Source organism: Onthophagus taurus, chromosome 5, assembly GCF_036711975.1.
Source record: "Onthophagus taurus isolate NC chromosome 5, IU_Otau_3.0, whole genome shotgun sequence".
Classification (NCBI taxonomy): Eukaryota; Metazoa; Arthropoda; class Insecta; order Coleoptera; family Scarabaeidae; genus Onthophagus; species Onthophagus taurus.
The window spans coordinates 5,074,863-5,099,130 of record NC_091970.1 but is presented as its reverse complement, the minus strand read 5'-3'; the positions used below and the strand labels follow the sequence as shown (position 1 = coordinate 5,099,130).

Below are 24,268 nucleotides of genomic sequence, written 5' to 3'. Positions count from 1 at the left end.
TTTATTGATTTTTTATGAAATTGCAAATTAAATATTAAAATTATTAGTCGGGCTGCTCTAAAGGCAGTTGTCACTTAGCCTCTCCTATCCCTAGCTGGTGCAAATGGGAAGCAAGAGCAAAATGCGGAGACAATATAACCAAGGATGCTTAGGAGATCCTCAGAACGAGGAGCTGGAAGAACAGTAATAATGAACAGATTAATTACCATTTAAAGCACCCAAACATTTAATTGAGTACTTCGAGCAAGATACCAAAATCCAGAGAAATCAAGCCTTACATTATTAAGGAGATATAAATAATAATTTACGTTTAATAATATATATATCGATTAATTTTTCGTAATCAACTATCTATTAAACATTAAAACCGTTCTAGAAATGATACAAACAATCATTTTCCGTTTTACCCAACACAAGTTTAGTATGGATTCTCAAATATTACTATTTCATCGATATAAAGGCGATTGTGTTTGTTGTGCTTATAAACCGATATTAAAACTTTGTTGTTTCATCGGTTTAATACCCGTTAATTTCCATTGTAATCACCATAATCACCCTGAAAGTCGATTTACTTACAAAGTATCCAAATTAAGTGTCTTAATAGCGATATTTGTGGTTTTATATCTATTATTAGCGGCAATGAAGGTAACGATACATGTTTTCGAGCAAACAAATATATTCGACGTTATGATTTCATTGAGTTTTGTGATAATTGTATGGTCCGTATTGACTACATATTGTTTTGTTGTGATTTCCTATCGAAAAGTTGCCTCATTGGTAATAAAAACTTTATTAGATTTTCACAATTGTTTCATTCAAACAGAAAATACCACATCGAAGAATCTAATAAAAACTGCTAGAAGAAAATCGATGGTTTACGTGATTTTAATAACAATATGGGTACCAATAAGCACTTTAATTGCTTGCGCAACAATCGAAAATCTTCAGAACGCTTTATTAATTATCTCAGCTGATTTTATATTTCAACTTATCGTTTTTGTAGGAATAAGTTATATCGATGTTCATGTCGCAGCTATTTCTTATCTCTACAAAAATATCCTCTCAAAAATAGACGCAAAAATACGTGAAAATGAAAGAATTAATTTGAATTTTCGTCAAATTAGGTTTATTTATAAAAATATTTTCGACAACCAAAGCTTTTTTAACAAATTTATATCGATTATTTTCTGTGTATACGTTCCCGCTGCTTCAATGATTGTCATAATCGGTTTTTGTGGTATTAATGAAATGATTGAAACTAATTTTCACCTCTCTTTATTCATATTGATTACGTTTTGGTTTATTGATGCTATAGTGGCAATAATTTATATGTTAGTTGCTGAAGATCTTCATGAAAAGGTAAAATGTTTTAATTTAATTTTAGTTAATAAAAAGGTTTTTTTTTTCTTTTCAGAGTTTAAATTTAATTGGAAATATATATCACTTAACTTTAACGAAACTATCATTCGAAGAAATACAACAAGTATTCATAGAAACATTATTTAATTTATAAATACAATTCATTATTTATTTTAGTTGGAACAATTAATTATAAGTATAAACCATCAACCGGTTGAAGCTTATTATTTCGGACGAATATTAGTATCAAGGAAACTCATCGTAAATGTGAGCTTCGAAATGTGTTGCAATTTTAATGTGTTAATAATTAATTTTAGATCATCTCACATGGATTTACCTATTTCATAGTTTATTTGCAGTTTAAGTTTAGTACTTTATATTGATTTTTAAACAATAATAAAGTTTTGGCTATTGCCTCAAAGATGGCGCTATTGCAGTGTATAACCCTTTAAAGTTGTCCTTCACAATTTCATTTTACTCTAATTTAATGGATGGGTTGTTTTTCCACTATTGCTTCTTCTACACGACGGTTTTATTAAGCTTTTTGATCTTTTATTAACAATAAACTAACCTCAAAAAGAACTGATCGCTCTGTTAAGTCGTTCTGTTGATAAAATTACGCCAAATTTCCTCTCTTGTCTTTTCTCGTAGTACTCTGAGGACTCGAAAGCCCTTCTTACTGCTATTTTTGTAACTCCAAAGGCAACAAGACGGCATTATTATTACACGTGCAACTTTTTATAAATAAGCGGTGACAAGCTGTCAAACCGCCATTTTGGCTTGAATGGTTCGAATACACAGGGTTCATGAACCGCGATACTTTGATAATCTAGGGACTTTAGTATAACGAATTTATTTCATTAAAACACACTTTATCTAAAGTACTAAATAAATTAATATCAAATTAATAAAATAAAAGTTCATTTAAATTTAAACAATTGCTCACTCCATCTAGCCATAATAACTCTAATTAAGTAATACGTTTGACACTTCAATTAATTCTAATCGATTGCTTCAATATTGTTGATAAAATTAGATAATAAATGTTACTAATTATTAATTTTAGTAATATTGTCCTCTCTGTATTAAATTTTTAATCATCTTTAAATTAAGAAAATTGAATGAAAAAGATTAGTGCGCATTGTTACCAACTTAAGTTGAGTGCGCATGACATATAAAGCTTTGAGGTTGAAGTTACAAGTTTTGAAAATGTAAGCACAAACAGTAAGTGAACGGCGAAGAGCTTAGATGGTTAATTTCACGCTTGATAAATGCGTTTTAATTTAGAAACGTTCTATTTAAATTGTTAGGTAAGTTATTTTAATTTTTATACATAAATAAATAACTTGTTTTAACCTCAAAAGTAAAAATTTTTCGTTTACTACGAAATCTAAGTAAATATTTAAAATATGTAGACGCATTTATATGTTATCGCATAGAAAAAAAAAACTTTAACGTCGTTAACCCACAATAGAAAACAAAATAATAATATTTAACATTTTCTTAAAAATAATGTATGCTATTTTATGTGTAATTAAGAAAAAATCTGGGTTGATGTCCCATATCATGCAATTCTAATAGCGAATACAGTAATAATGACTTCAAGTTTTTCATCCAATCCATCTCTTTTAATAACACAAACATTTAAACAGATGTTACACTAATTCCATAATTAAACCGTACCACATGTGCACTGAGAATTTCTTTTTTTAACATCCTCCGCGTTTAAACACGAAGTTAAGGTGTTTCTATTTCCTTTACCTCATAATTAATTGAATTAATTTTTTGCTTTAGATGGAGGCAATTTTAAAAATAAATTATGTCGATCGTAACAACATTTTTGGTGTCGTTGTTGTTTCAACTGGGGAAATCGTGCGGATCCGAAGATGATAGTGCAATAAAACAAAAGGCTTTTTATCGTGGTCAATGCAAATGTAGGGAATACATTGATGCCTATGCAATTTGTTATTATTTTAGGTGCGAAACCTTCCCTAAATACTTCCGGACATCATTAAAATGCTTCAAAATAAACGAATCAGGAATTAATGAGATTTTACCCGGCGATTTCGACAATTTATTGCACATAACCGGGTTATACATTGAAGATAACATGAAGTTAACATCGATTCAAATTGGAGCTTTAAAGGATTTAAATAGATTGGAGATTTTATCGATTTCTTTCAACCCCTTATTGATGAGTTTGGGCGAAGACGTTTTTGAAGGATTAAACAGTTTGGTGACGTTGCGATTAATTCATAATGGGTTTAATGAAATCAAAGATGCTTCGGTGGCGTTTAAAGCAGCGTTTATGCCGAATTTAGCAACGATTATTTTATCGGAATTGGATTGTCGAAGGGTCGAAAAGGATGATTTTGCGAATTTAAATGGAAGCGGAGTGGGAAATATATTTTTCGACGATTCCCAAATCGATTATATTCATCCCGAGGCGTTTATTTATTTAAAAAACTTAAAAAATTTGAGTGTTAGTGAAACCTTGGTGGAGGAAACAAACATGATTGATGTTTTAAAAAAAATAGGTGAACACAAAATCCCTTTGATGTCCCTAAATTTAAAGGGATGGGGATTTAAAACGCGAGTCCCCAACAAACTCTTTAATATAATCGCAAACACAACGATAACTGAGCTAATTTTAAACAGGAATCAATTCCACACGATCGATGAAAACACCTTTCCTGAGATGCCTAATATTGAAAGTTTAATTTTAGAGGATTGTATGATTACTGATATTAAGGAAAATGCTTTTATTAATTTCAAGAATTTAAAGCAATTGCATTTAAAAGAGAATAAAATGGTTACGGCTCCTAAAGGTGTTTTGATACCTACTTTGGAGGTGCTCGATATCTCTGGAAACACAAAACCTGGAAAATCTTATTTCACATTGGAAGAAAATCGGAGTAAATTTGATAACATGACTTTATTAAAAATGCTCGATTTAAGCTATAATAACGTTAGACGGATTTATAATAGAAGTTTATTCGGGCCAATAAATCTAAAAAAATTAAATCTTTTCCATTCAAACATCATGTTGATATCCGACAACGCTTTTTACGAACTCTCAAATTTGGAATATTTAAACTTAGGGGATAATCATTTCCCACAAAGATCTTGGGTTAAAGAAATTTTCACCGGGTTAATTAACCTAAAATATTTATCCTTGGAAAGTTGCAAGATTGAATATTTCCCTAGTAACGACATCTTTGGAGAATTGACGTCACTAGAAACATTAAATCTCCGAAAAAATTTTCTTTCCGAGATAACCCCCGATTTTATATTTTCTTTGAGAACATTAAAAGTTTTAAATCTAAGTGATAACCGATTAAAAACCTGGCATAATCGATTATTTATTAAAACCGCATTAGAAAATTTAACAATCTCAAGAAACCCATTTACATATTTAACCGAGGCTATGCTAAAAGATATTTCTCATTTCAAACTCGTTGATTTCTCAAATAACCCTTTTCATTGCGATTGCGACCAATTAATCGAACCTTTCGATTCTTTACCTCGCGGGGAAATCAATCACATTTTAAATCTTTTAAACCAAACGAGCACTTTTTGTTTATTACCGGAGTCGGCTGAAAACACAACGATCGTTGAATATTACCAAAATAATCATAAAACGTGTCAAAAAGAAAAAGAAATAAAAATTACAAGATATTTAGTACCTTCATTAATTTGCGGAATCCTCTTTTTAATAACTCTAATTCTTTGTTATATTTATCGATGGCACATTCGATATTGGATCTTCTTAACGAAATTATCCATCGCACAAAGAACCCAATTTAATAAAAAACGAGATAGCATCAAAGGGCACACAAATTATTTATACGACGCTTTTGTTTCTTACAGCACCGAAGACAGAAATTTCGTTATAAGATTAGTTAGCATGTTGGAGAATTACGAGCCGTTTCTTAAATTATGCGTCTACGAGAGAGATTTCGAACTCGGGACCATCATATCCGAATCGGTTTTGGAGTGCCTTTCGAGAAGCAGAAAAACCTTGTTGATCATCAGCAATTCTTACATTAAATCGCAGTGGTGCACTTGGGAAGCTCAGGTTGCTGAAAATCATCGGTTATTTTTTGAGAACGAGCGAGGGGAATGTGTTAATGATTCCTTGATTATGATTAAATTGGGGAATATTTCGAGTGGTAATATAAGCCCGATGTTGAAGTATCTTATGAAAACCAGGATTTATTTACAATGGGATCCTACGGAAAATAAACAAAAACAATTTTGGGAGAAATTGAGGAATGCTTTAGGACCGGGATTAAGCGGCGAAGAAGACAGTTTAAATGTTAAAATGTAAGATTAAATAATAATAAAGTGTAAATGTATGTAATGTATAAATTATTAAAAAATAACTTAAATAACAATGACGTAATTTGGGTTGCCTACATTCAAAAAGTTTTAATTTAAAATATAGTTATAATGGAAATTAAAAAAGTTGTATCTCAATAATTAAATGAGATATCGCATTAAAACCTGCTATTTCAGTTTATTGATATTTCAAATTATTTGTGTTGAACGCAATGACAGTTTTTTTAACCTTGTCTATTATCGTCTAGGGTTTTTTTTTGATATTTTTAGTAACTAGAATAAGTTAAAAAGTCACAACAAATCTTTTCCTGGTGCCTAAAATCACGTCAAATAAATAAAGACGTAAACAAAATTGTATTTAGTTTGATTTTTCGGTTTAATTGTTTAATTACACCTTTTTTTATAATAATTTTATGAATAAATACATTACTTGAGTTTAAATGTCAAAAAATGGTTTAATTCAGGCGGTTGTCATTAGATGGAGTCACCAACTATGTATGAAAATAAATAATTTTAAATTGTAAAATTAATTAAATTTGATTTTTAATATCGTTATTAAACAATATTATTTTAAACATTTATTTTTAATTGAACCTAACTGGCTTCATAAAAAAATTAACCTACTTCACTGCCCTATTTGGCATTATAACCTCAAGAGAAATTGTTATCTTTTTTGACAATTAAAGTTCTTAATTTAACTTCAAAGTCACGTAATTTAACTTTTTATCGAGTTATTTATAATTATTTACAGCAAAAGCGTATAAATAAATCAAAAAGTGTTAATACATCGAGTATTATCTCCAATGAAATCGAAGTAAATTGTTTTTAATACTTGACTTTGATGTTTATAATAATAATAATAAAGTGTAAATGTACCTCAACGTTTTCTTGTTATCCAATTTTTTATCCATCGTACTCATTAATATTAATACTTCAACAACCGATTTAAGATCTGTGCATGATCGAGGAATAAATGCTTGCATTGACGGTGAAAATGTTCTGGTATTATATTCCATACCGTGGATATTGTTAGTCTCCTTTCCATACAGGTTTGGGATAGCAGGTTTCAGTTTATTGTAAATTTCTACGATTAGAGGACGACATTTTAACTTATGCTTCAAACTTCAAAATGACATAACCTTAAAAATAACATAACCTAAGAAGCTGTAACTAAAATTTTTCAATTTAATATTTAGCTAAATATTCAACCATTTTTTTAATAATTGATTTCTCATGCAATTTTTTAGCGAAATCATTATAAAATAATTTAATTTTGTAAATAATTAAAAAAGAACTTAAATTACAATGAAGTAATTTGGGTTGCCTACATTCCAAAATTTTTAAATCAAATTATATTTACAATTGAAATTAAACAAATTGTATCTCAAGAATGAAATGAGATATCGCATTAAAATAAAAAGCATTTTAAAGAAAATTTAATGCAGAGTGATCGTGCTAAAAATTACTTCTTAATTTTAATAAACTTTGTTGTTATGATTATTTAAATTGATCTCTGTAAATAACATCGTTATCTTAAATTGTTTTTAGTAAATAAGAGGTTTTAAACCATTATCAATCACTAAAATTGCTGAGTAATGCCACAACACGGAATGTGTGCATTCATCAACATTTCCGTTGTTGTACGTAATCCCAAGTCAAGGTCTGTATGTAATAAATGGGTAATTAAAAAGAAAAAAAAAGACATTTATAAACATAAACCTATATTTTTGACTACAAAACGATGAATAAAAGTAAATAAATGCAAGAAATTAATTTTATTAAGAACGGAATTTCTGTTTTTCAACAAAATACCTAGCTAAAAACGAAGTGATCAGCCCCAACCCAAAAATTAACATATAAGGAACATATTTTAATTTGATTTCGAATTGGGTTTTCTCCAATGCCATTTGGAGTCGCTTTAATTTTGATTGAGAATAAGGTGGGTATCTGCTGCTTAAGATCTTCTCCCCAATCATGTTTAAATTTTTCACCAAGATACTTTTTCTGTGTACAAAAGTATCGAATGTATATTTTCCATGGTAATGGCCCATTCCGCTGGAACCAACTCCTCCAAATGGAAGCGTTGAAAGCCCGAGATGCATTAAAGTATCATTGACGCAAACCCCACCGGATGAAGTGTTTCGAAGAAATTTATCGATCGTTGGTCGGTTTTCTGAGAAAATATACATCGCGAGGGGCTTTTCTCGTTGCCTAATAAAATCGATCGCTTCCTTCGAATCGTGTACGGTTAAAATTGGGAGAATTGGGCCGAAAATTTCATCTTGCATAACGGGATCGTTCGGTTTAACATCAATTAAAATCGTTGGTTCGACAAATTTATCATCAGCGTCGCATTTCCCCCCAGTCGCAATTTTCCCGTTATCTTTTAAATACTTTGAAACTCTTTTAAAGTGTTGATCGCTTACGATCCTGCAAAGATCGTCGGATTTTTGCGGGTTATCCCCGTACCATTCCTTCAAAATCTTTTTGGCGGTTTCTACGAATTTATCTTGAGTCTTTTTTGAGCACAAAATATAATCCGGGGCTATACAAGTTTGTCCAGCATTCATGCATTTCCCCCACAAAATTCTTCGAGTTGCCACATCGATATTTGTATCGTCATCGATAAAAACGGGACTTTTTCCGCCTAATTCTAAAGTAACCGGGGTTAAATTCTCGTTGGCCGCGGCGTAAACTATTTTGCCAATGTGAGTACTTCCTGTGAAAAAGATGTAATCGAATTTTTCTTTTAAAAGTTGCGATGTTTCAGGTACTCCGCCGCACATGACTTGATAACACTCGTTATCTAAGTATTTTGGAAGCGTTTTTCGGACAAATTCGGCTGATGCTGGAGATATTTCTGATGGCTTTATGATTACACAGTTTCCAGCGGCGATTGCGCCAGTTACCGGGAGAAATGCCAAATTAATTGGATAATTCCAAGCGCTTATTACAAGAACAACACCATAAGGATCTTTATAAATCAAAGCTTCATCCATTATGTTCGCAACGGGTTTTGGGGGCTTTTCCGGCTTCGCCCACTCCTTTAAATTTGTTATTTGCTCCTTAATATCCATCTTTAAAATACTTATTTCCGTTAAAGTAGCCTCCATCCGACTTTTATTTAAGTCTTGCTTTAGCGCCTCCAACATCTCCTCCTCGTTTTCTTCATACATCCTTAACAAACTTTTTAGTTGCTTCTCACGGAACTCCAACGGTATCGTTTTACCAGAATCAAACGCTTCTCTTGCTGATTTCACAATTTCTTGGGGCGTCTTCGTCATGGTTACTAAAAATTAAATTAAAAATTATGTTTATAAACGATTTTATTTTATTCCAATTATTACTTATTGACGGTTTAAACTCAATTAGTCCCAAAACTTGCTTTCTTTCGATGACGACGGTTCCAAGTTGCTCCAAATGTAGACGCGCCTTTAAGATTACTTTTAAATTGGATTTTCTGTAACAAAGAAACCAAGTCAACCAAGTCCAATGTGTACAAACACCAAACTGGCGATTTATAGTGTTAGTGCGCAGCTATAATTAGATAAAATTGAGTTTGCGTACTCGAAATGGTCGAGTTATGACGGTATACATATCTCGATCACGAGAAAAACATACAAAAGGAACCTTAAGAGAAACGATAAAAACTCGTCGTCTCATTCTGTGTGATTATACGGAAACAATAACAAGATTATTATTATTTTAGTATCAAAGTCAAGTATTAAAAACAATTTACCTCAACATTATTGAGGATAATACTCGACGTATTAACATATTTTCGATTTATTTACACGCTTTTGCTGTAAATAATTAGAAATAAGTCAATAAAAAGTTAAGTTAAACGACTTTGAAGTTAAATTATTAAGAACTTTAACTGTCAAAAATGACATTTGTCAAAAAAGGTAACCATTTTTCTTTGAGGTTATAATGCCAAATAAGGCGGTGGAGTAGGTTAATTTTTTTATGAAGCCAGTTAGGTTCAATTAAAAATAAATGTTTAAAAAATATTATTTAATAACGATATTAAAAATAAATCAAATTTAATTAATTTTACAATTTAAAATTATTTATTTTCATTCATAGTTGGTCACTCCATCTAATGACAATCGTCTAAATTAAACAGTTTTTTGACATTTAAACCTAACTGATGTATTTATTCATAAAATTATTACAAGAAAAGGTGTAATTAAATCGAAAAATCAAACAAAATACGTTTCTATTGCGCTATTATTCATTTAATGCGATTTTAGGCACCAGGAAAAAATTTTTTGTGACTTTTTAATTTATTCTAGTTACTAAAAATTTCAAAAAAACCCTAGATGAGACAGCAATCCTTTGAAAAGGATTCATTGATATTTAAGTTCTTATTTAATTATTTACAAAATTAAATTATTTTTTAATGATTTCGCTTAAAAAATTGCACGAAATATCAATTATTAAAAAAATTGTTGAATATTTAGCTAAATATTAAATTAAAAAATTTTTGTTACAGCTTTTTAGGTTATGTTGTTTTTAAGGTTATGTCACTTTGAGGTTTAAGTTAAAATCTCGTCCTCTAATCGCAGAAATTTCGAATAAACTAAAACCTGTATAGAAAAGAGACCAACAACATCTACGATATGATATACAATATGAGAAATTAATAATATCGTTTTATATGTAAACATTTGTCCATATACACATTTGTTACTGTGTGAATTCATAAATTAACAAACCACGGGGCAGTTTGATGGAACTGAAGAGGGAAGATATCATATAATAAGAAATAGAATCAAAAGAAACTATGTTACTGGAGAATGATATGAACGGAAGTTCGAACTCCAAAACTCGACCAGTAGGAGAAATACCTTAAATTTACTAGTAATTTAACATTAAAAATTAATCATTATTGTCCTTGTGTATGTACACATTGTTGCCTATCTGTTAGGGGTAATACCACAATTAATTTAAGAATTTTATTTTTTGTACAACTTACATTTTAAACCGTTTTAACGTACAAATATTTATGTAGAAACCTTTATAGATAACACCTGAAAGAATTCATTTAAAAAAAGTAACATATTTAATTAATGCAAAAACATGACAAACTCATTATGCAGATAATTTACATATTAAATGATTTAATGAACAGCAGTTTTTTGCGTATATTGTTAATAAATTGTTTGTAAAAAAACTTGGTAAATACAGAAATATTATAAGTTAAGATTTTATTAATTCATAATTTCTTAACCTACTTCTTCACCTCATTCCAAATAAAGAACAAAAACCAGACATAACAAAGCAATGACCTTTAATTTAACACGAACTCAATTGATTCCCTTAAATACTTCGCATGGTATTGTTCAACGTTTCGGTATTCGTTTAGAAACGGCAAGTTTTCACACCGATTTCTTATCTATTTGACGTAATTTGTACAAAGTGCCTTTGGATTTGTAGATAGAAAGTGGTACTTGTGTTGAAGTTACACGTATTAGACGCGAAAAAGGTATTTATCGATTTTATACCAGCTGTTCCTCATTAATTTATGTATTATTCACAGAAAAACAACAATGTCTTATAAAGAATTGGTGGAATCAACAAGAAAAGTGTTTGAAAATGGAAAAACAAAGCCGATTTCGTTTCGAATAAAAGCGTTAAAAGGACTTTTAAGATTATATGAAGAGAATACAGAAGATATTTTGGAAGCTCTAAAAAAAGATTTATCAAAATGCAAACAAGAATCACTTACAGGTGAGATTAACGTTGTTACAAATGAGATAAAAGAGTTTTTAATGAATGTTGAGAAATGGTCGAAACCTGACACCCCAACTAAAGATGTGGCTAATTTATTCGATGGTGTTTACATTTATAAGGAACCTTATGGGGTTGTTTTGATTGTGGGGACTTGGAATTATCCGATGCAACTCTTAGGGGCACCCGCAATCGGCGCTATCGCGGCTGGGAATTGCGTTATTTTAAAACCATCTGAAGTAGCCGCTGAGTCAGCCAAGATTTTTGAAAGATTAATCCCGAAATATCTCGATTATGAATGCTACAAAGTCGTTTGTGGGGGTATCCCCGAAACGACGGCTCTTTTAGAAGAAAGATTTGATTATATCTTTTATACCGGCTCAACAGTTGTTGGTCGAATCGTTCATGCAGCCGCAAATAAGCACTTAACCCCCGTTACGTTAGAGTTAGGTGGAAAAAGTCCTGTTTATATTGATGATGCTGTTAACATGGAACTAACAGTTAAAAGAATTTTGTGGGGTAAATGTGTTAATGCTGGACAAACTTGTATAGCTCCAGATTATATCTTGTGTAATAAAGAAGTGGAAAAGAATTTTTTGGAGATTTCTAAAAAAGTTTTGAAAGAATTTTATGGGGAAAACCCGAAACAATCGCCTGATTATTGCAGAATAATTAATAACAAACAGTTTGAGAGGCTCACTAATTTAATAAAAAACACAAACATTGTTATCGGTGGTGAAACGGATTCCACAGAAAATTTTATATCACCAACGATCATCACTGAAGTAAAACCAACCGATCCGATTATGCAAGAAGAAATTTTTGGGCCAATCCTCCCAATTATTAGTGTAGGAACTCACGAAGAAGCTATCAGATTCATAAAATCCCGAGAAAAACCTCTAGCTTTATACATTTTTTCATCACACCAAAAAATTATTGATCACTTCTTGGAGGAAATATCCGCGGGAGGGGTCGTAATAAACGATACATTAATGCATTTCCTTACACCTTCGTTACCATTCGGTGGAGTTGGATATTCCGGAATGGGACATTATCACGGAAAATACTCCTTCGATACATTTACACATAAAAAAAGTTGTCTTCAAAAAAGTTTTAATCCAATCGTCGAAAACATTTCTTCAGCTCGATATCCACCTTATAACGATTTCAAATTAAACTTTTTAACAACTTTGTTAAAAAAGCGAAATTACGCGCCGTTAAAGAGGTTAGTTTGTATTTCCATTGTAATTTTTATTGGAATTGCAGCTAAATATTTCGCTAATAAACATTATTACAAAATATAAGTGTTATTAACTCGTAAATTTTAAATATTATGTGAATTTATTAAAATTAAAATACGTAATTATCAATTAATCAACATAACCTTAATTCAATTAATCAACATAACCTCAATTTAATTGAAAAAAATTAAAATAATAAATACGATTCATGTTTATTAAATAACAACAACATTTAATAAATATTTATTTTATTTTAGAAAAAATTATTGATTTAGAACCCCTTTAAAACCTCTCCCTAAAAAATAAATTTCACTCGAATCTTTCCGGCTTGATTTTGGTTTAATTATCTTAACATTGTCGTAAAACTTTAAAAGATCACTCTCGAATTGTTTCGATTCTCCACACTGCCACATCTTAACCAAAATTGTTCCACCTTTTTTCCCGTTAATGATCGCAAACCTTAAAACACTGTAACATAACTTTAAAATATTCTCATCGTCCATTTCTTTAATTCCTGTAGCACTTGGGGCCATATCCGATAAAACAACGTCCACTTTTTCACCTTGAAGAATTTTTAAGATGTTCCCTTGAGTTTCGGCGTTGGTAAAATCAGAATTTCCAAATATTATTGCACCCTCAATTGGGTAAATTTGTTGTTTATCGATGGCAATAACAACTCCTTCGTTTTTTAATTTAACTTTGTGAATAGCAACTTGAGTCCAAGATCCCGGAGAAGCGCCACAATCAATAACTATATTTTTTGGTTGAAGAAAATTGTATTTATCGTTCATTTCGATCAATTTAAAAGCACTCCTACACCTAGAAAAGAATTAATTTATATAAACAATAAGTTTTTAATTTTGTTTTCTAACCTATAATTCATCATTTTCGCTTTTTCCACATAAGGATCGTTTAATTGCCTCGTTAACCATTGTTGCGAACTCACTTTTTTGCCTTTTAAATTATTCGGTACGACTTTTTGCTTAATTAAAGTCGTGGAAATAAATCGAACATATTTTTTAAACATTTTTATTAATAACTTAACCTAAAAATATCGAAATATGCAACCACTTTAGCTTGGGTGTAAAACGGGTTGCGAACGCCAACATAACCTTAAAATAATTTGACACAAGCGACATTAAACTTCAATATCACGTCAAATTTAGATTTTTTTAGATAAATCTTATTCAGTTTCGTTAAAATAAACCGTTTGAAATGAAAATATTCATTAAAGTGATACGAGGTGACGGTTGTATAATGGAAGTGCACGAAAATACGAAAATCCGCGAGGTTAAGAAACAAATTGAGACAGACCTAAAAGTTCCAACAGCACAACAAACCCTAATTTTGTACGGTAAACCACTCCTCGACGAAAAAACGATCAGTTTTTATCCATTAATAAAAGATGGGACTAAGTTACATTTAGTGATTAAGAAACCGGAGTCTCTTAATGTGGTTTTGGCGAGGTTCTTTAAAAATTATTACACGGAAGATCAAACGAACGTGATTATTGAGGAGTTTATGAAAGATTTTCAGGAGAAGGTGCGAAGTTTGAGTCTGGACGATCTCGAAAGAATAGCTACATCTTATTTAAACGATGAAGGAGTTTAGTTAATTAATTATAGTTTTTAACAAATAATTAAGTTATTTGTACTCGCTTAAGCGGAAAGAGTTAATTAAAAGTTTTTCTATTCTTTTAAGACTTGAAATGTATCTAACAACAATAATAATGACATAATAATAAACAGTCATGTTTTTATTTGTTTATTTTTATTATTAATTAATAAAGTTGTACATTTACAAATATATATAGACTTTGTTACACATATAATATATTAATAATACACATAGATATCTTACAACATAGTTACAAAAAAAGATGTGATGTGTGATTTTTTGGCACTTCTCTGTGGGATAAGTTTATTCGAACATGGTAAATAGTAAGTACATGAAATACTGGAGATGATATGTACAATTAAATAAAATTGAAAAAAATATATATATAGAAGGATCTAATCAAATAAATAAATAAATACAGACAAATTATAACATTTGTAATAATAATAATAATAGTAATCAATTAGATTTATAGCGAGTGAATATTTACACACGATAATTTTTCAGTTTATTACTTTTCCTCAATTTAGTTTAGTGTTATCATCTATTCTTTCGAAGAAGATACGATAATTGTTCATGTAATAACCTCCGGTACAAACTGTCCTGGTCATTATTCCTCTTCGGAACTAAAACAACGGTATTATCAGGTGTTTCCCGCCACGGGGGGTTAAATTTCCACAAATTTTTATCCCTATTCCGGTGATTAAAGTATCGGTGATCCCTTTCCGGTCTACTATATGAAGCAAAAACATCATGATATTGCAAATTATCATTATCGTTTACCATTCCAAACAAATCCGTGCTTATCGGAGAGCCAAAATTATCCGTCTTTTCATCTCCATAAACCAACGGAACCGTGAACGTTGTGAACGAGTCGGTTTCTGCCGTGTATTGGGGTATTTCTGTCGTAGTAGAATCTATTATCGTTTCCGTTGATGTTATCGTCGTTCCCGTTGTTGTCGTTGTGAAAATCGGTTCCGTGGTGGTTTGTTTGTCGGTTGTGAACCACTCGGTGGTTGTAGGTGTGTTGGTTGTGGTCGATTCCTGTGGAGGAGTCATGGTGGTGATGTCTGTTGTTGTGCCGACCTCCGTTGTTGTGATCTGTGAAAGTATTGATCGTTCCGTGGTCTCTGAAAACAAATTTTCATATCTTATAGGACGTTATGGATTTTACAACAACATTTATTTATTCATTATTACTTATTTCATCCAAATACAACCAAAAAAGTGAAGTTATGTAAATCAATTTGTCAAATTGAAAAACAGGGCTACCACACATTTATAACATAAGTGATTTACTTGAATTTATCAATTTGATTTAATCACATTTAAAAAGAAAATACGCAGAATTAAATCTAATATTAACTCAATTTAAATTATTCGATTTATTTATTGTGAATCAATCGCGTATTTAAAAGTATAACCAACATAAACAAAATTTATTTTATTAATATTTTTGATTAATTTCAACTATATATTTCAAATACATCATTTTTTTTATGAATTAAATTTATAGGCGGACATTTTTAATAAATTAATTTATAATTATAATCTTAATTTCTGCGTAATAATTACCTAGAGCCCTCTATCATCACAAAATCAAATTAAATTTTTGACAACTTAAATTTTTAGTGCGCAGTTTTTGGATAACATTTTCGATTTAGACGTTACATATCGATTAAAATTCCATTTTCCGGCTTGGATGAGATGGAAAATTGAAATTTTACCGAAAATTTTCATCAAACATTTTCTTTTCGCCAAATAATAAGTGAGGTTATCTATGTTTTAATTGAACTGTCAGTTTTAACCTCAATTAGTTGAGAACGACGATAAAGTTTATTTCAGTGATGATAAATTCATCAACTTGATGAAATTAAGTTGCACGTATACAACCTCAAATTTGGTACGCAATTACAATAATATGAACTTAACGTATAAACTTCTGGGTAAGTTAATTTCAATTAAAATTTTGATTTTTTTTGTAGAATTGGTTTTTGAAAACTTACCGGAATCAAAATTAGAATCATCATGAGTTTCCCTCGGTATTGGAATATGAAATTGTGCGGGACCATCGTTGATAGACCCCCCCAATTGTAATTGTAACTTTTGGTACAAAAAATCTAATTGTTCCACGGTGTTCAATTCGTGCGAAGTTCTGCAAACCCCATTAACTTTTTTCATGCCATTTGGGCAGGGTCGATCGAAATTTGGCGCGATAAACACCGATTTTGGAACAACTCTTCTCCGTGGTCCACTATCGGTTTCGTTGTTCTGGACAAGAATGAGCCATGCAAGCTCGGTACTTCGTTCATCCAACGGTTTTGTTGGATGACCGGGAATCGATGATGTCACGGAGAGAAGTACTAGAGCCAGATGAGCCAGTTGCATCTTGAAATTTATCTTTATTTTTTTTTGTTGTGATTTGAACGGCTCCGGAGTCGGTCGCTGACTGTGTCTGCTCTCGTCCGGTTCCTGCAAAATATAAGAGAGCGGTTATTAAAAAAATGTTTTTTTGGAAGGATGCCAAATAACACCTGGAAAGGTATCGAGAGATCTTTGTGTTTTTAAATTTTAATATGTTATTATACATTGGTATCAGCTTATATTAATTAATTAATCCACATAAATAATTTTATGAGTACCATTAAAACCTCAAAATTGAATTATTTTGGTAACTTTGATTTTTATGAAATTTAGGTTGGCAATTTTATTGACGTTTCAATAAAAATGACAATTAAAAGATAACCTAAAAAATAAAATAGATGTTTTTTGATTAAAATTAAAAAAAATAATAATAAGATCCGGTTAATGCCAAAATCTCGTGTTTATACGATCCCAATTTAATTACTGTTAATTAATATAGGCCAGGTTCCCTAAAACCCAAACAAATCCGCTAATTATTAGCCAGTTAATCACCGATTTTGAGCGAAACCAGCCCGCTCCCGGTTTATTGTTATTGCTTTTTAAAAACCTTATAAAATTTCTTCTTAGCACAGTTTCAAATGTAACCTTTTAATGAAATTCTTCGTAAATAACTTTGATTAACGGCCTTTTCGTTTGATAAATCGTTTCTTTTGATGTTAAGTTGCAACGGTATCAGGAAGAAACCGATTCGTTGTTGTCGGACCGAGACGGAAAAATTTCTCTTTTCAAGTTTTACTTTTTAAGAGAGAAATCGATCGCGATTCCGCTTCCTTCTTGTTCCGAAGTCATTGTCGTCATACCGATTAACGGGTTCTTATTTTATCTCAAAATATCTACTCAACATTCCTGCTAGTTAAAAATAATGAAACACTACTTTGAAAAGAAAATCTGATTTATTGTTTAAAGAAGAAATCGTTTATATAACGCATGACGCGCGAGTATCGCAATCAAACAATGAGCCGTAAAAAACGGTAAACTCGAGGAAAAACCGTTCTTACAAAATCGACAATTAAGGATTTAACGAGATTTTTTTATTTTTCTTTATTCTCGGCTGATTTTAAATTCACTTAAGTTAATTCTAAAACAGTTTCTTGATCACTTCTTCACCAATTTCTTGTTAACTTTGCAACGGTATACAAGGAGATTTGAGCTTCTTATTTTGAGAGCGACTTCGAAGAATAAAACGAAGAGGGACGAAGCGAAACACGTACAGCTGTCCATAAATATTTATCAGATGATTTTGATGTTGCTCTAATTGAAGAAAACCTTGTTTTCTAACCTTGCTTAACGTAGACGACGATAAATCGGCCTTTATTCGATTGGAAAAAGACTTTTAATTTCTCGGTGACCTCAAACAAAGCAAATAGATTTTAATTTTGACCCAATTCCTCCAAAAATCCTTTTTAATTTTACTTTGTAACAAAATTTTATTCATTTTAGTTTGACAACAAAATCGTAAATGTCATTTTGACATTTGACACAAGAACCTCAAAATGACAAGAAATTGAAGATTAAAATTTCAGGTGATAAAATCAATTAAATTAATAATATTAATTTTTTAAGATATTCTTGAGATAACTAAAACAATTTCATCTATTTCAAATAAACAAATATAACAAAAACTAAAATACTATTATATTATTATACTATTAGCTCCATCTACGAGTACTACCTTAAAGATGTGGTAAAGTGGCTAACTTCACGTTTGTTATTACGAGTACTTATAAACGAGTTATTATTTTATCGTAATTTCAACGCGATTAATTCAGTTTGTGTCTACTTTTTCTTCAATTTGATTAAATTATAAAAGAAGAATCAAGATTTAATTTGGTAAGAGTTTTAGTTGTGTAAGTTAAAATTTTATAAAGAAGTATATATGTATGTTTAAATTCAACATAACCTAAAAGTCGATTACGTCAACGTCAATTTGACAGTAAAAAAATTAATCTTCATTTGCTGTAATGAAAGTAAATAAAATAAAACAAATCCCCTTGGGGTAACGATAAATGTAATCTATTTGATTGCAACCCAAGGGAAATAAAGAAAATCCAATTTAGGGTTTATTAAATTCACCGCAAATCCCCACGGGCGATAAATTGGACGAAAACATATGGGTCTTTGTTTGATGTGGGCTTTAATTTAATTTAAACGTTTCCACTTAAACGGATTTGAGTCGGTACAGAAAAGTTCTTCTAACTTGTTGTGCAACTATCGACAAAGTAAAGTAGCCACAGTGTGTTAATGACCTCATCGGTGTGTAAACACTCTACTTCTTCGCCATTCGTGTGTCGTACCGAAAGCGCGCCCAGCATGCGCCCAGTTGGCATCATTCCGTTCACGCTCGAGACGTTCTAAATAGAACCGGAGGATGTTAAAGTTGGCTCGGAGCTACATCTGGGTCTTAAGAACATTTTCAAACGAAACCTAAAAGATACTAATAAGTGTCTTTTTAAGTAAATAAAAAGAATTTCTTTTTTTTTAAATACCCGGATGTTGTTGTCCTCCGGGGAATGCCAAAGTGTCGCAATCCCCGGAGGAGTGAAATTCGATTGGCGTCTCTTCGGCGGAAACCGGGCTTGTTAAACCCACGGAGGCTAAATATAAAACACGAACTGATCGAGATGAAGAAGTAGGAGGGGTAAAAAAGAAAAAGGAGCTGTTGGTAAACAGCTTCTTCGTTAACTTCTTCTTCTGGGTTCTCGGTTTTCCACTTCCTGGCGCCCACCGTTTAATACTTAAATAGATAATAAATTCGTCTCGGGGGGAACTCCTCCTTGGCGAAAGATATGGAGACGCCGTGGCCTTGTTTATTGCGGCGAGATCGTAAATGTCAGATGGGTGTTTTCGAAACCAAGGTCGATACTACTCGTTTACGTTCTACAGGAGATATTCGAAGCAATTACACCGAAGAAAGAGATTATAATTATTAAATTTAATTACCTAATCGAAAAAGAATTTCTTTTTAAATCAACAATTATTACAATAAGCATTTATGACACTATTTACCCTTTTTTAAGTATTTTTAGAAATCCTTTTTTACCTGTTTAAAGGCTCCCAGACGACTCCACAACTTTAAAAAAGAAATCACCCGTTTACCCACAATCACCCATTGTTTATTAACATAGTAACAGAACAGTTAGAAACTGCAAGAATTGCGAAGGTTAAATGGCGATTGTAAAGAAAATAGAGACGCCAAACACGTGATTTTGAAATAAAGAAAAGAAAATTAAAATAACTAAGATGAATGTTAGAATTTAGCCATAAAACTCGGTGGGAAACGTATGGATCTTTTCGGTTCGAACGTAAATATTTGGACTCATGTAGTGTTTAGGATTTGGTCGAAGGCGTAGGAAATGTTTCAAGGTTCTTCGTACTTGTCCGTAATTTAATAAAACGATCGAACATCCTTTTTTTTATTTTCTCATATCAAAAAGGTCGCGGGTTTATCGCGACATTGACTCCGCTAATTCAATAACCGCCGATTAAGTTCAACAACTGCGACATTTTCCATAACATCACGTGCGTAACCGTTTATTTGTAAACATAATCAAAACTTTAAATGTTCAATGATTCACCTGTTTAACTATTTATAGTTTCTTTAAACTTGATCTAAAAAATTAACAAAGAAAAATTAATTTTTTATTAATTACTTAAATTCAATTATTTGTAATACTTTGGATTTTTTATTATTATAGCGTTCTATTATTTCATTGGAAATTGGTACATCATCTGAAACACGAATTATTACCAACTAAGAAGAAACCATCATTGACAACATTGAATCAATTAACATTGGAATAAGTGAGTATGATTATTATTTATTCAACTTTGAGTATTACACCAAAGAAATTCGTACTATTTCTCAGAGTTGATTGTTTAGATACTTATACATAGATATCGAAAGGCGACGAATTCGCCTAATTAAAGCGCCTAATATCTATATGACTCTTGAATAAGAAATTGTTTACCTACACATCGCCGAGGTCGCTTGCGGGCGAGGCGCTGCAATCTTTCAACATTAACGATTACAATTTGAGAGTAAACGTCTTTTCTGAGAGGGTATGTATCTTTATACATAACAAACGATTTTGCTTCAAATCGCCGAGGTTGCTTGCGAGCGAAGCGCTAAATTTGATATATCCACACGTAATCGTTCAATTTGGAAGAACCTAGCGCCTCGCCCGCAAGCGACCTCGGCGATATTAGATGATATCGTTCACTTGATGTTTTAGAAAGTGAACCAAACGAACAACTTTTTAAATAAGAAATCTTCACTTCGCTGAGGTCGCTTGCGGGCGAGGCGCTAGCGTCCTCCCAACCTGATGATTACGTGTGGATATGTCAAATCTAGCGCCTCACCCGCAAGCGACCTCGGCGATTTAAGTGTAAACGTCTTCTTATGAGACGATTTGTATCTTTACCAAGATATATAGAAAACGATTTAGTCTCAAAATCGCCGAGGTGGCTTACGGGCGAGGCGCTAGCGTCTTCAAACCTGATGATTACGTATGGATATATCAAATCTACCGCCTCGCCTGCAAGCGACCTCGGCGATTTGAGTTTAAACGTCTTCTTATGAGACGATTTGTATTTTTACCAAGATATGTAGAAAACGATTTAGTCTCAAAATCGCCGAGGTCGCTCCGGGGGAGGCGCTAGATTCTTCCAAATTGAACGATTACGTGTGGATATATCAAATTTAGCGCTTCACCCGCAAGCAACCTCGACGATTTGAGTGAAAACGTATTTTTATAAGAGACTTTATATCTTTACCAAGATGTAGAAGAAGTGATTTTACCTCAAATCGCCAAGATTGATGGTTTTGATACATTAACACCGTCAATTTTGGGAAGATTGTAGCGCCTCGCTCGCAAGCGACCTTGGAGATTTGAATGTAAATGTATAAGGAACACATTCATCAGTCGAAAATTTTTCTACTCAATAATTAATTTATTAAGAAATAACGCGTGTGTTAAGAGTTCCTTGTTACAAGTGGGATAATTCCGATTAATTTGAACCGATTGTTAGCTAACGTACAAAGTTAGCTTTCTATTCGTTTATTTCGTAACCGGTCGATTTCCGTTTTCGAATCGATTATAGCCGTCTGGCGACAATTAGAAGTTTGCTCGTTGCATAAAGTTCTTCGGCTACGGCAACTGCGGCGGTTTTGCGACCCAGTTTTAGTGAGAGGGCGAAAATCGAAACGGCAAAAATCTGGGTTATGTAAATCTTAGAACGCATATTAATAAGGAATATTTCTTTATAAAAAAAAATAAAATTCCTATTTTTAGTGATGTTCAGCAAAAACATATTACGATATCTTTTGTAATAACTCTCTAATTGTAAGTCATCTCCCTAAAGAAGTTGTTTTTGTGTTATTATTTTTTCTTGTTTATCTCCGAGTGATTTTTGCGTCTGCTTTATTTATTTCGTAATTTTACAGTTTGTGGTGTTCTTTTTTGATAAGAAACCTCTTAACAAGCACACGTAGCAACGACTCACCGTGTTTCGTGCTATATTTAAATTGTTTTCCGAGAAATTCCATACATTTAAAACAAGTTTAAAAAATAACGAGTTTTTTAAAAAATTTCTTTGTGGTTTTTTGTGGAAAAAAAAATTGATAAGTTATCTTTTTAGGATACTAATAAGATGGTCTAAACTTGACTTATGGCCACCACTTGCTAATGGCGACGGAATTAAAACAAAACTTTTATTTGTAACTTATTTTATTTAGTTCTAGAAACAGAATCGAATGTCCAGCAGCAGAACAGGATTTCCGGTTGTGCACATCCTTTTTCCAGTCGCTGATTCTCTGTACTCATTTGCATAACACAAGTGTGGTGATAAAATGAAATTAAAATGGAACATAGAATCCCAAGAAAACAAAATCTTCCCATTAGAAATTAATTGTCTTAATATTGAGTATTTGAAGCCTTTTTAGGCTTCCCATCGATTTCCAAGAAGGTTCTCGAGGCATCCTCAAAATATTTCGAATATTTGGGTTAAAGATAGTCACGGTTTACATTTTATTTTTTGGTTCTTTCACTTTTTTCCGTTTAATATTAATAAACGAAAATTACTTACGTTATCTATGAACGAAAGATATCATTGTGTAGCTCCGTCGTGTCCTTTGCCGCATTTATCGTAGGATTTCTTTGGCCTAGCACCGTTACTATACTTTAAAAGCAGTTTCTAACACTCCCGTTTAAAAAAAAAGAAACACAATCACTCCGATAATTAATACTAATTAGGAATAGTACCAAAAACAACACAAAAAAACGAATTAATCCTTTTAAACTTGTCCAAGTTTTGATTTAGATTTGGTATCTTTGCGCGAATCACTAATTAATCTCACTAAAACAACTCTTAATTCGAGACGGTTAAGTTAAGTTCTTTATTAAGACGAGAATTCGGCAAAGTAAAAGGAAATTGGATACAAACGGGTCCGTGCACCTTCGAAGGCGGTTGACAACTGCGTGGCCCCAGAGCGGTCACATTCTGTGGGTACAGGTGATGAAGTGGGGGAGGACGACGGACAATTTCTGTCTCCGTTTTACCAACACGCAAGAAGTAGGAAGCGAAATGGAAGAAGAATTGGTTTTAATCAATAACGATTTTTACTTTTTTTTATCCCTTTAAAAAAGATTTCCAAAAATGTTTATATCGAAAACGTCACCAACGATATACAAAAAATACAAATCGAAATTAATTACAATGTTATCTTTAAAAACAACCCAGACATTAAAAGATATCTGAAGGATTAAATTTCTACCTAAATCTGAAAGATTTTTAAGTGTTCCCTATCACTATATATATTGACACATGATTAAGATGATATTGAGGGATGAACACTCGAGGATCGACTTATAAAAGATTTGGAAAACAATATATTGTTTGTAAAAGACTAAATATTGCTGTCACAACACTTGATATCGTTGCCAAGAAATAGATATTGCCAATAGAAAACTAGATTTGTTTACAAAAAACTAAATATTACTTCCGAACGATTAGATACTGATGGCAGAAGTCTAAATCCATGGTAAAAGATTACCTTCCTTGAAACGGATGGAAGTAAAATGTGATGGCGCTGCTGAAAAAGATGCGTTATTCTTTAGAGGTTGTAACTTTGGTGTTAACAACAATAGAAACTTAAACAAAAAACAGAAGTGATCAGAACAGATGACACTACAAGTTGGTGCGCCCCACAGCAAGCTTCAAAGTCTAGGAAGAAAACAAGTATTAGCGTTATTCACCATTGCTGAAATCAAAATGGGGAAATATTGGCAAAGGGTAGACCTTTCAAATCATTTTGGGTAAATTACAAAGTAAAGTTTAATTTAGTAATTTTGAATTTGAAGGTTATGGAACGATACGTAATATGAAAGTATAAAGTATGATAAAATAATACAAGTTCACACACGTACTTACTGTTATATGATTCGCTTTCCCACTCTTGTATTATGAACTGAAAACGTGAGCTGTAGTTTACATATGTTCATCGAACGTGATCGGGATTATTAAAATAGGATCTAAAATATAGGCGAGCTCGTTCC

General features: G+C 31.7%; 5 protein-coding genes and 1 pseudogene across 6 annotated transcripts; 3 read left to right on the top strand and 3 right to left on the bottom strand.

The window, feature by feature from the left end:
• The first annotated feature begins 2,489 nt into the window (after positions 1 to 2,489).
• On the top strand, positions 2,490 to 6,052 carry LOC111426230 (toll-like receptor 2 type-2). Of its 2 annotated transcripts, none has more exons than XM_023060661.2 (2): positions 2,490 to 2,669; positions 3,154 to 6,052. In XM_023060661.2, exon 2 carries the CDS (start codon positions 3,179 to 3,181, stop codon positions 5,687 to 5,689), a length of 2,511 nt encoding a protein of 836 aa, XP_022916429.2. In that variant the 5' UTR covers positions 2,490 to 2,669; positions 3,154 to 3,178; the 3' UTR covers positions 5,690 to 6,052. The 2 variants fall into 2 exon arrangements, with proteins under 2 accessions (XP_022916429.2, XP_071052038.1); XM_071195937.1 differs by lacking the exon at positions 2,490 to 2,669 and adding an exon at positions 2,891 to 3,095.
• A 1,352-nt stretch (positions 6,053 to 7,404) lies between these two features.
• Positions 7,405 to 9,213, bottom strand: LOC111426280 (aldehyde dehydrogenase, dimeric NADP-preferring-like). Its single transcript, XM_023060754.2, has 2 exons — positions 9,048 to 9,213; positions 7,405 to 8,989 (listed from the first exon to the last, which is right to left on the bottom strand). The coding sequence occupies exon 2, from the start codon at positions 8,982 to 8,984 to the stop codon at positions 7,479 to 7,481; it is 1,506 nt and encodes a 501-aa protein (XP_022916522.1). The 5' UTR covers positions 8,985 to 8,989; positions 9,048 to 9,213; the 3' UTR covers positions 7,405 to 7,478.
• Positions 9,214 to 10,953: 1,740 nt separating this feature from the next.
• Positions 10,954 to 12,807, top strand: LOC111426264 (aldehyde dehydrogenase, dimeric NADP-preferring pseudogene; annotated as a pseudogene).
• A 98-nt stretch (positions 12,808 to 12,905) lies between these two features.
• LOC111426301 (Mitochondrial rRNA methyltransferase 2) lies at positions 12,906 to 13,736 on the bottom strand. The gene is made up of 2 exons (XM_023060784.2): positions 13,547 to 13,736; positions 12,906 to 13,493 (listed from the first exon to the last, which is right to left on the bottom strand). The coding sequence occupies exons 1-2, from the start codon at positions 13,699 to 13,701 to the stop codon at positions 12,938 to 12,940; spliced, it is 711 nt and encodes a 236-aa protein (XP_022916552.1). The 5' UTR covers positions 13,702 to 13,736; the 3' UTR covers positions 12,906 to 12,937.
• Positions 13,737 to 13,788: 52 nt separating this feature from the next.
• Positions 13,789 to 14,433, top strand: LOC111426320 (ubiquitin). The gene has a single exon (XM_023060810.2). It carries the CDS (start codon positions 13,890 to 13,892, stop codon positions 14,283 to 14,285), a length of 396 nt encoding a protein of 131 aa, XP_022916578.1. The 5' UTR covers positions 13,789 to 13,889; the 3' UTR covers positions 14,286 to 14,433.
• Positions 14,426 to 23,194, bottom strand: LOC111426285 (uncharacterized). The gene is made up of 3 exons (XM_023060760.2): positions 22,800 to 23,194; positions 16,298 to 16,763; positions 14,426 to 15,421 (listed from the first exon to the last, which is right to left on the bottom strand). Exons 2-3 carry the CDS (start codon positions 16,677 to 16,679, stop codon positions 14,832 to 14,834), a joined length of 972 nt encoding a protein of 323 aa, XP_022916528.1. The 5' UTR covers positions 16,680 to 16,763; positions 22,800 to 23,194; the 3' UTR covers positions 14,426 to 14,831.
• Positions 23,195 to 24,268: the final 1,074 nt, after the last annotated feature.

Excerpts from the sequence above, each read along its gene's own strand:
- LOC111426230 (XM_023060661.2), top strand. The coding sequence starts at position 3,179 with ATGTCGATCGTAACAACATTTTTGGTGTCGTTGTTGTTTCAACTGGGG.
- LOC111426285 (XM_023060760.2), bottom strand. The coding sequence starts at position 16,679 with ATGCAACTGGCTCATCTGGCTCTAGTACTTCTCTCCGTGACATCATCG. Across the intron at positions 15,422-16,297 it reads TGATTCTAATTTTGATTCCG|AGACCACGGAACGATCAATA; the intron begins GTAAGTTTTCAA and ends ATTTGTTTTCAG.
- LOC111426280 (XM_023060754.2), bottom strand. The coding sequence starts at position 8,984 with ATGACGAAGACGCCCCAAGAAATTGTGAAATCAGCAAGAGAAGCGTTT.
- LOC111426301 (XM_023060784.2), bottom strand. The coding sequence starts at position 13,701 with ATGTTTAAAAAATATGTTCGATTTATTTCCACGACTTTAATTAAGCAA. Across the intron at positions 13,494-13,546 it reads GCGAAAATGATGAATTATAG|GTGTAGGAGTGCTTTTAAAT; the intron begins GTTAGAAAACAA and ends ATTCTTTTCTAG.
- LOC111426320 (XM_023060810.2), top strand. The coding sequence starts at position 13,890 with ATGAAAATATTCATTAAAGTGATACGAGGTGACGGTTGTATAATGGAA.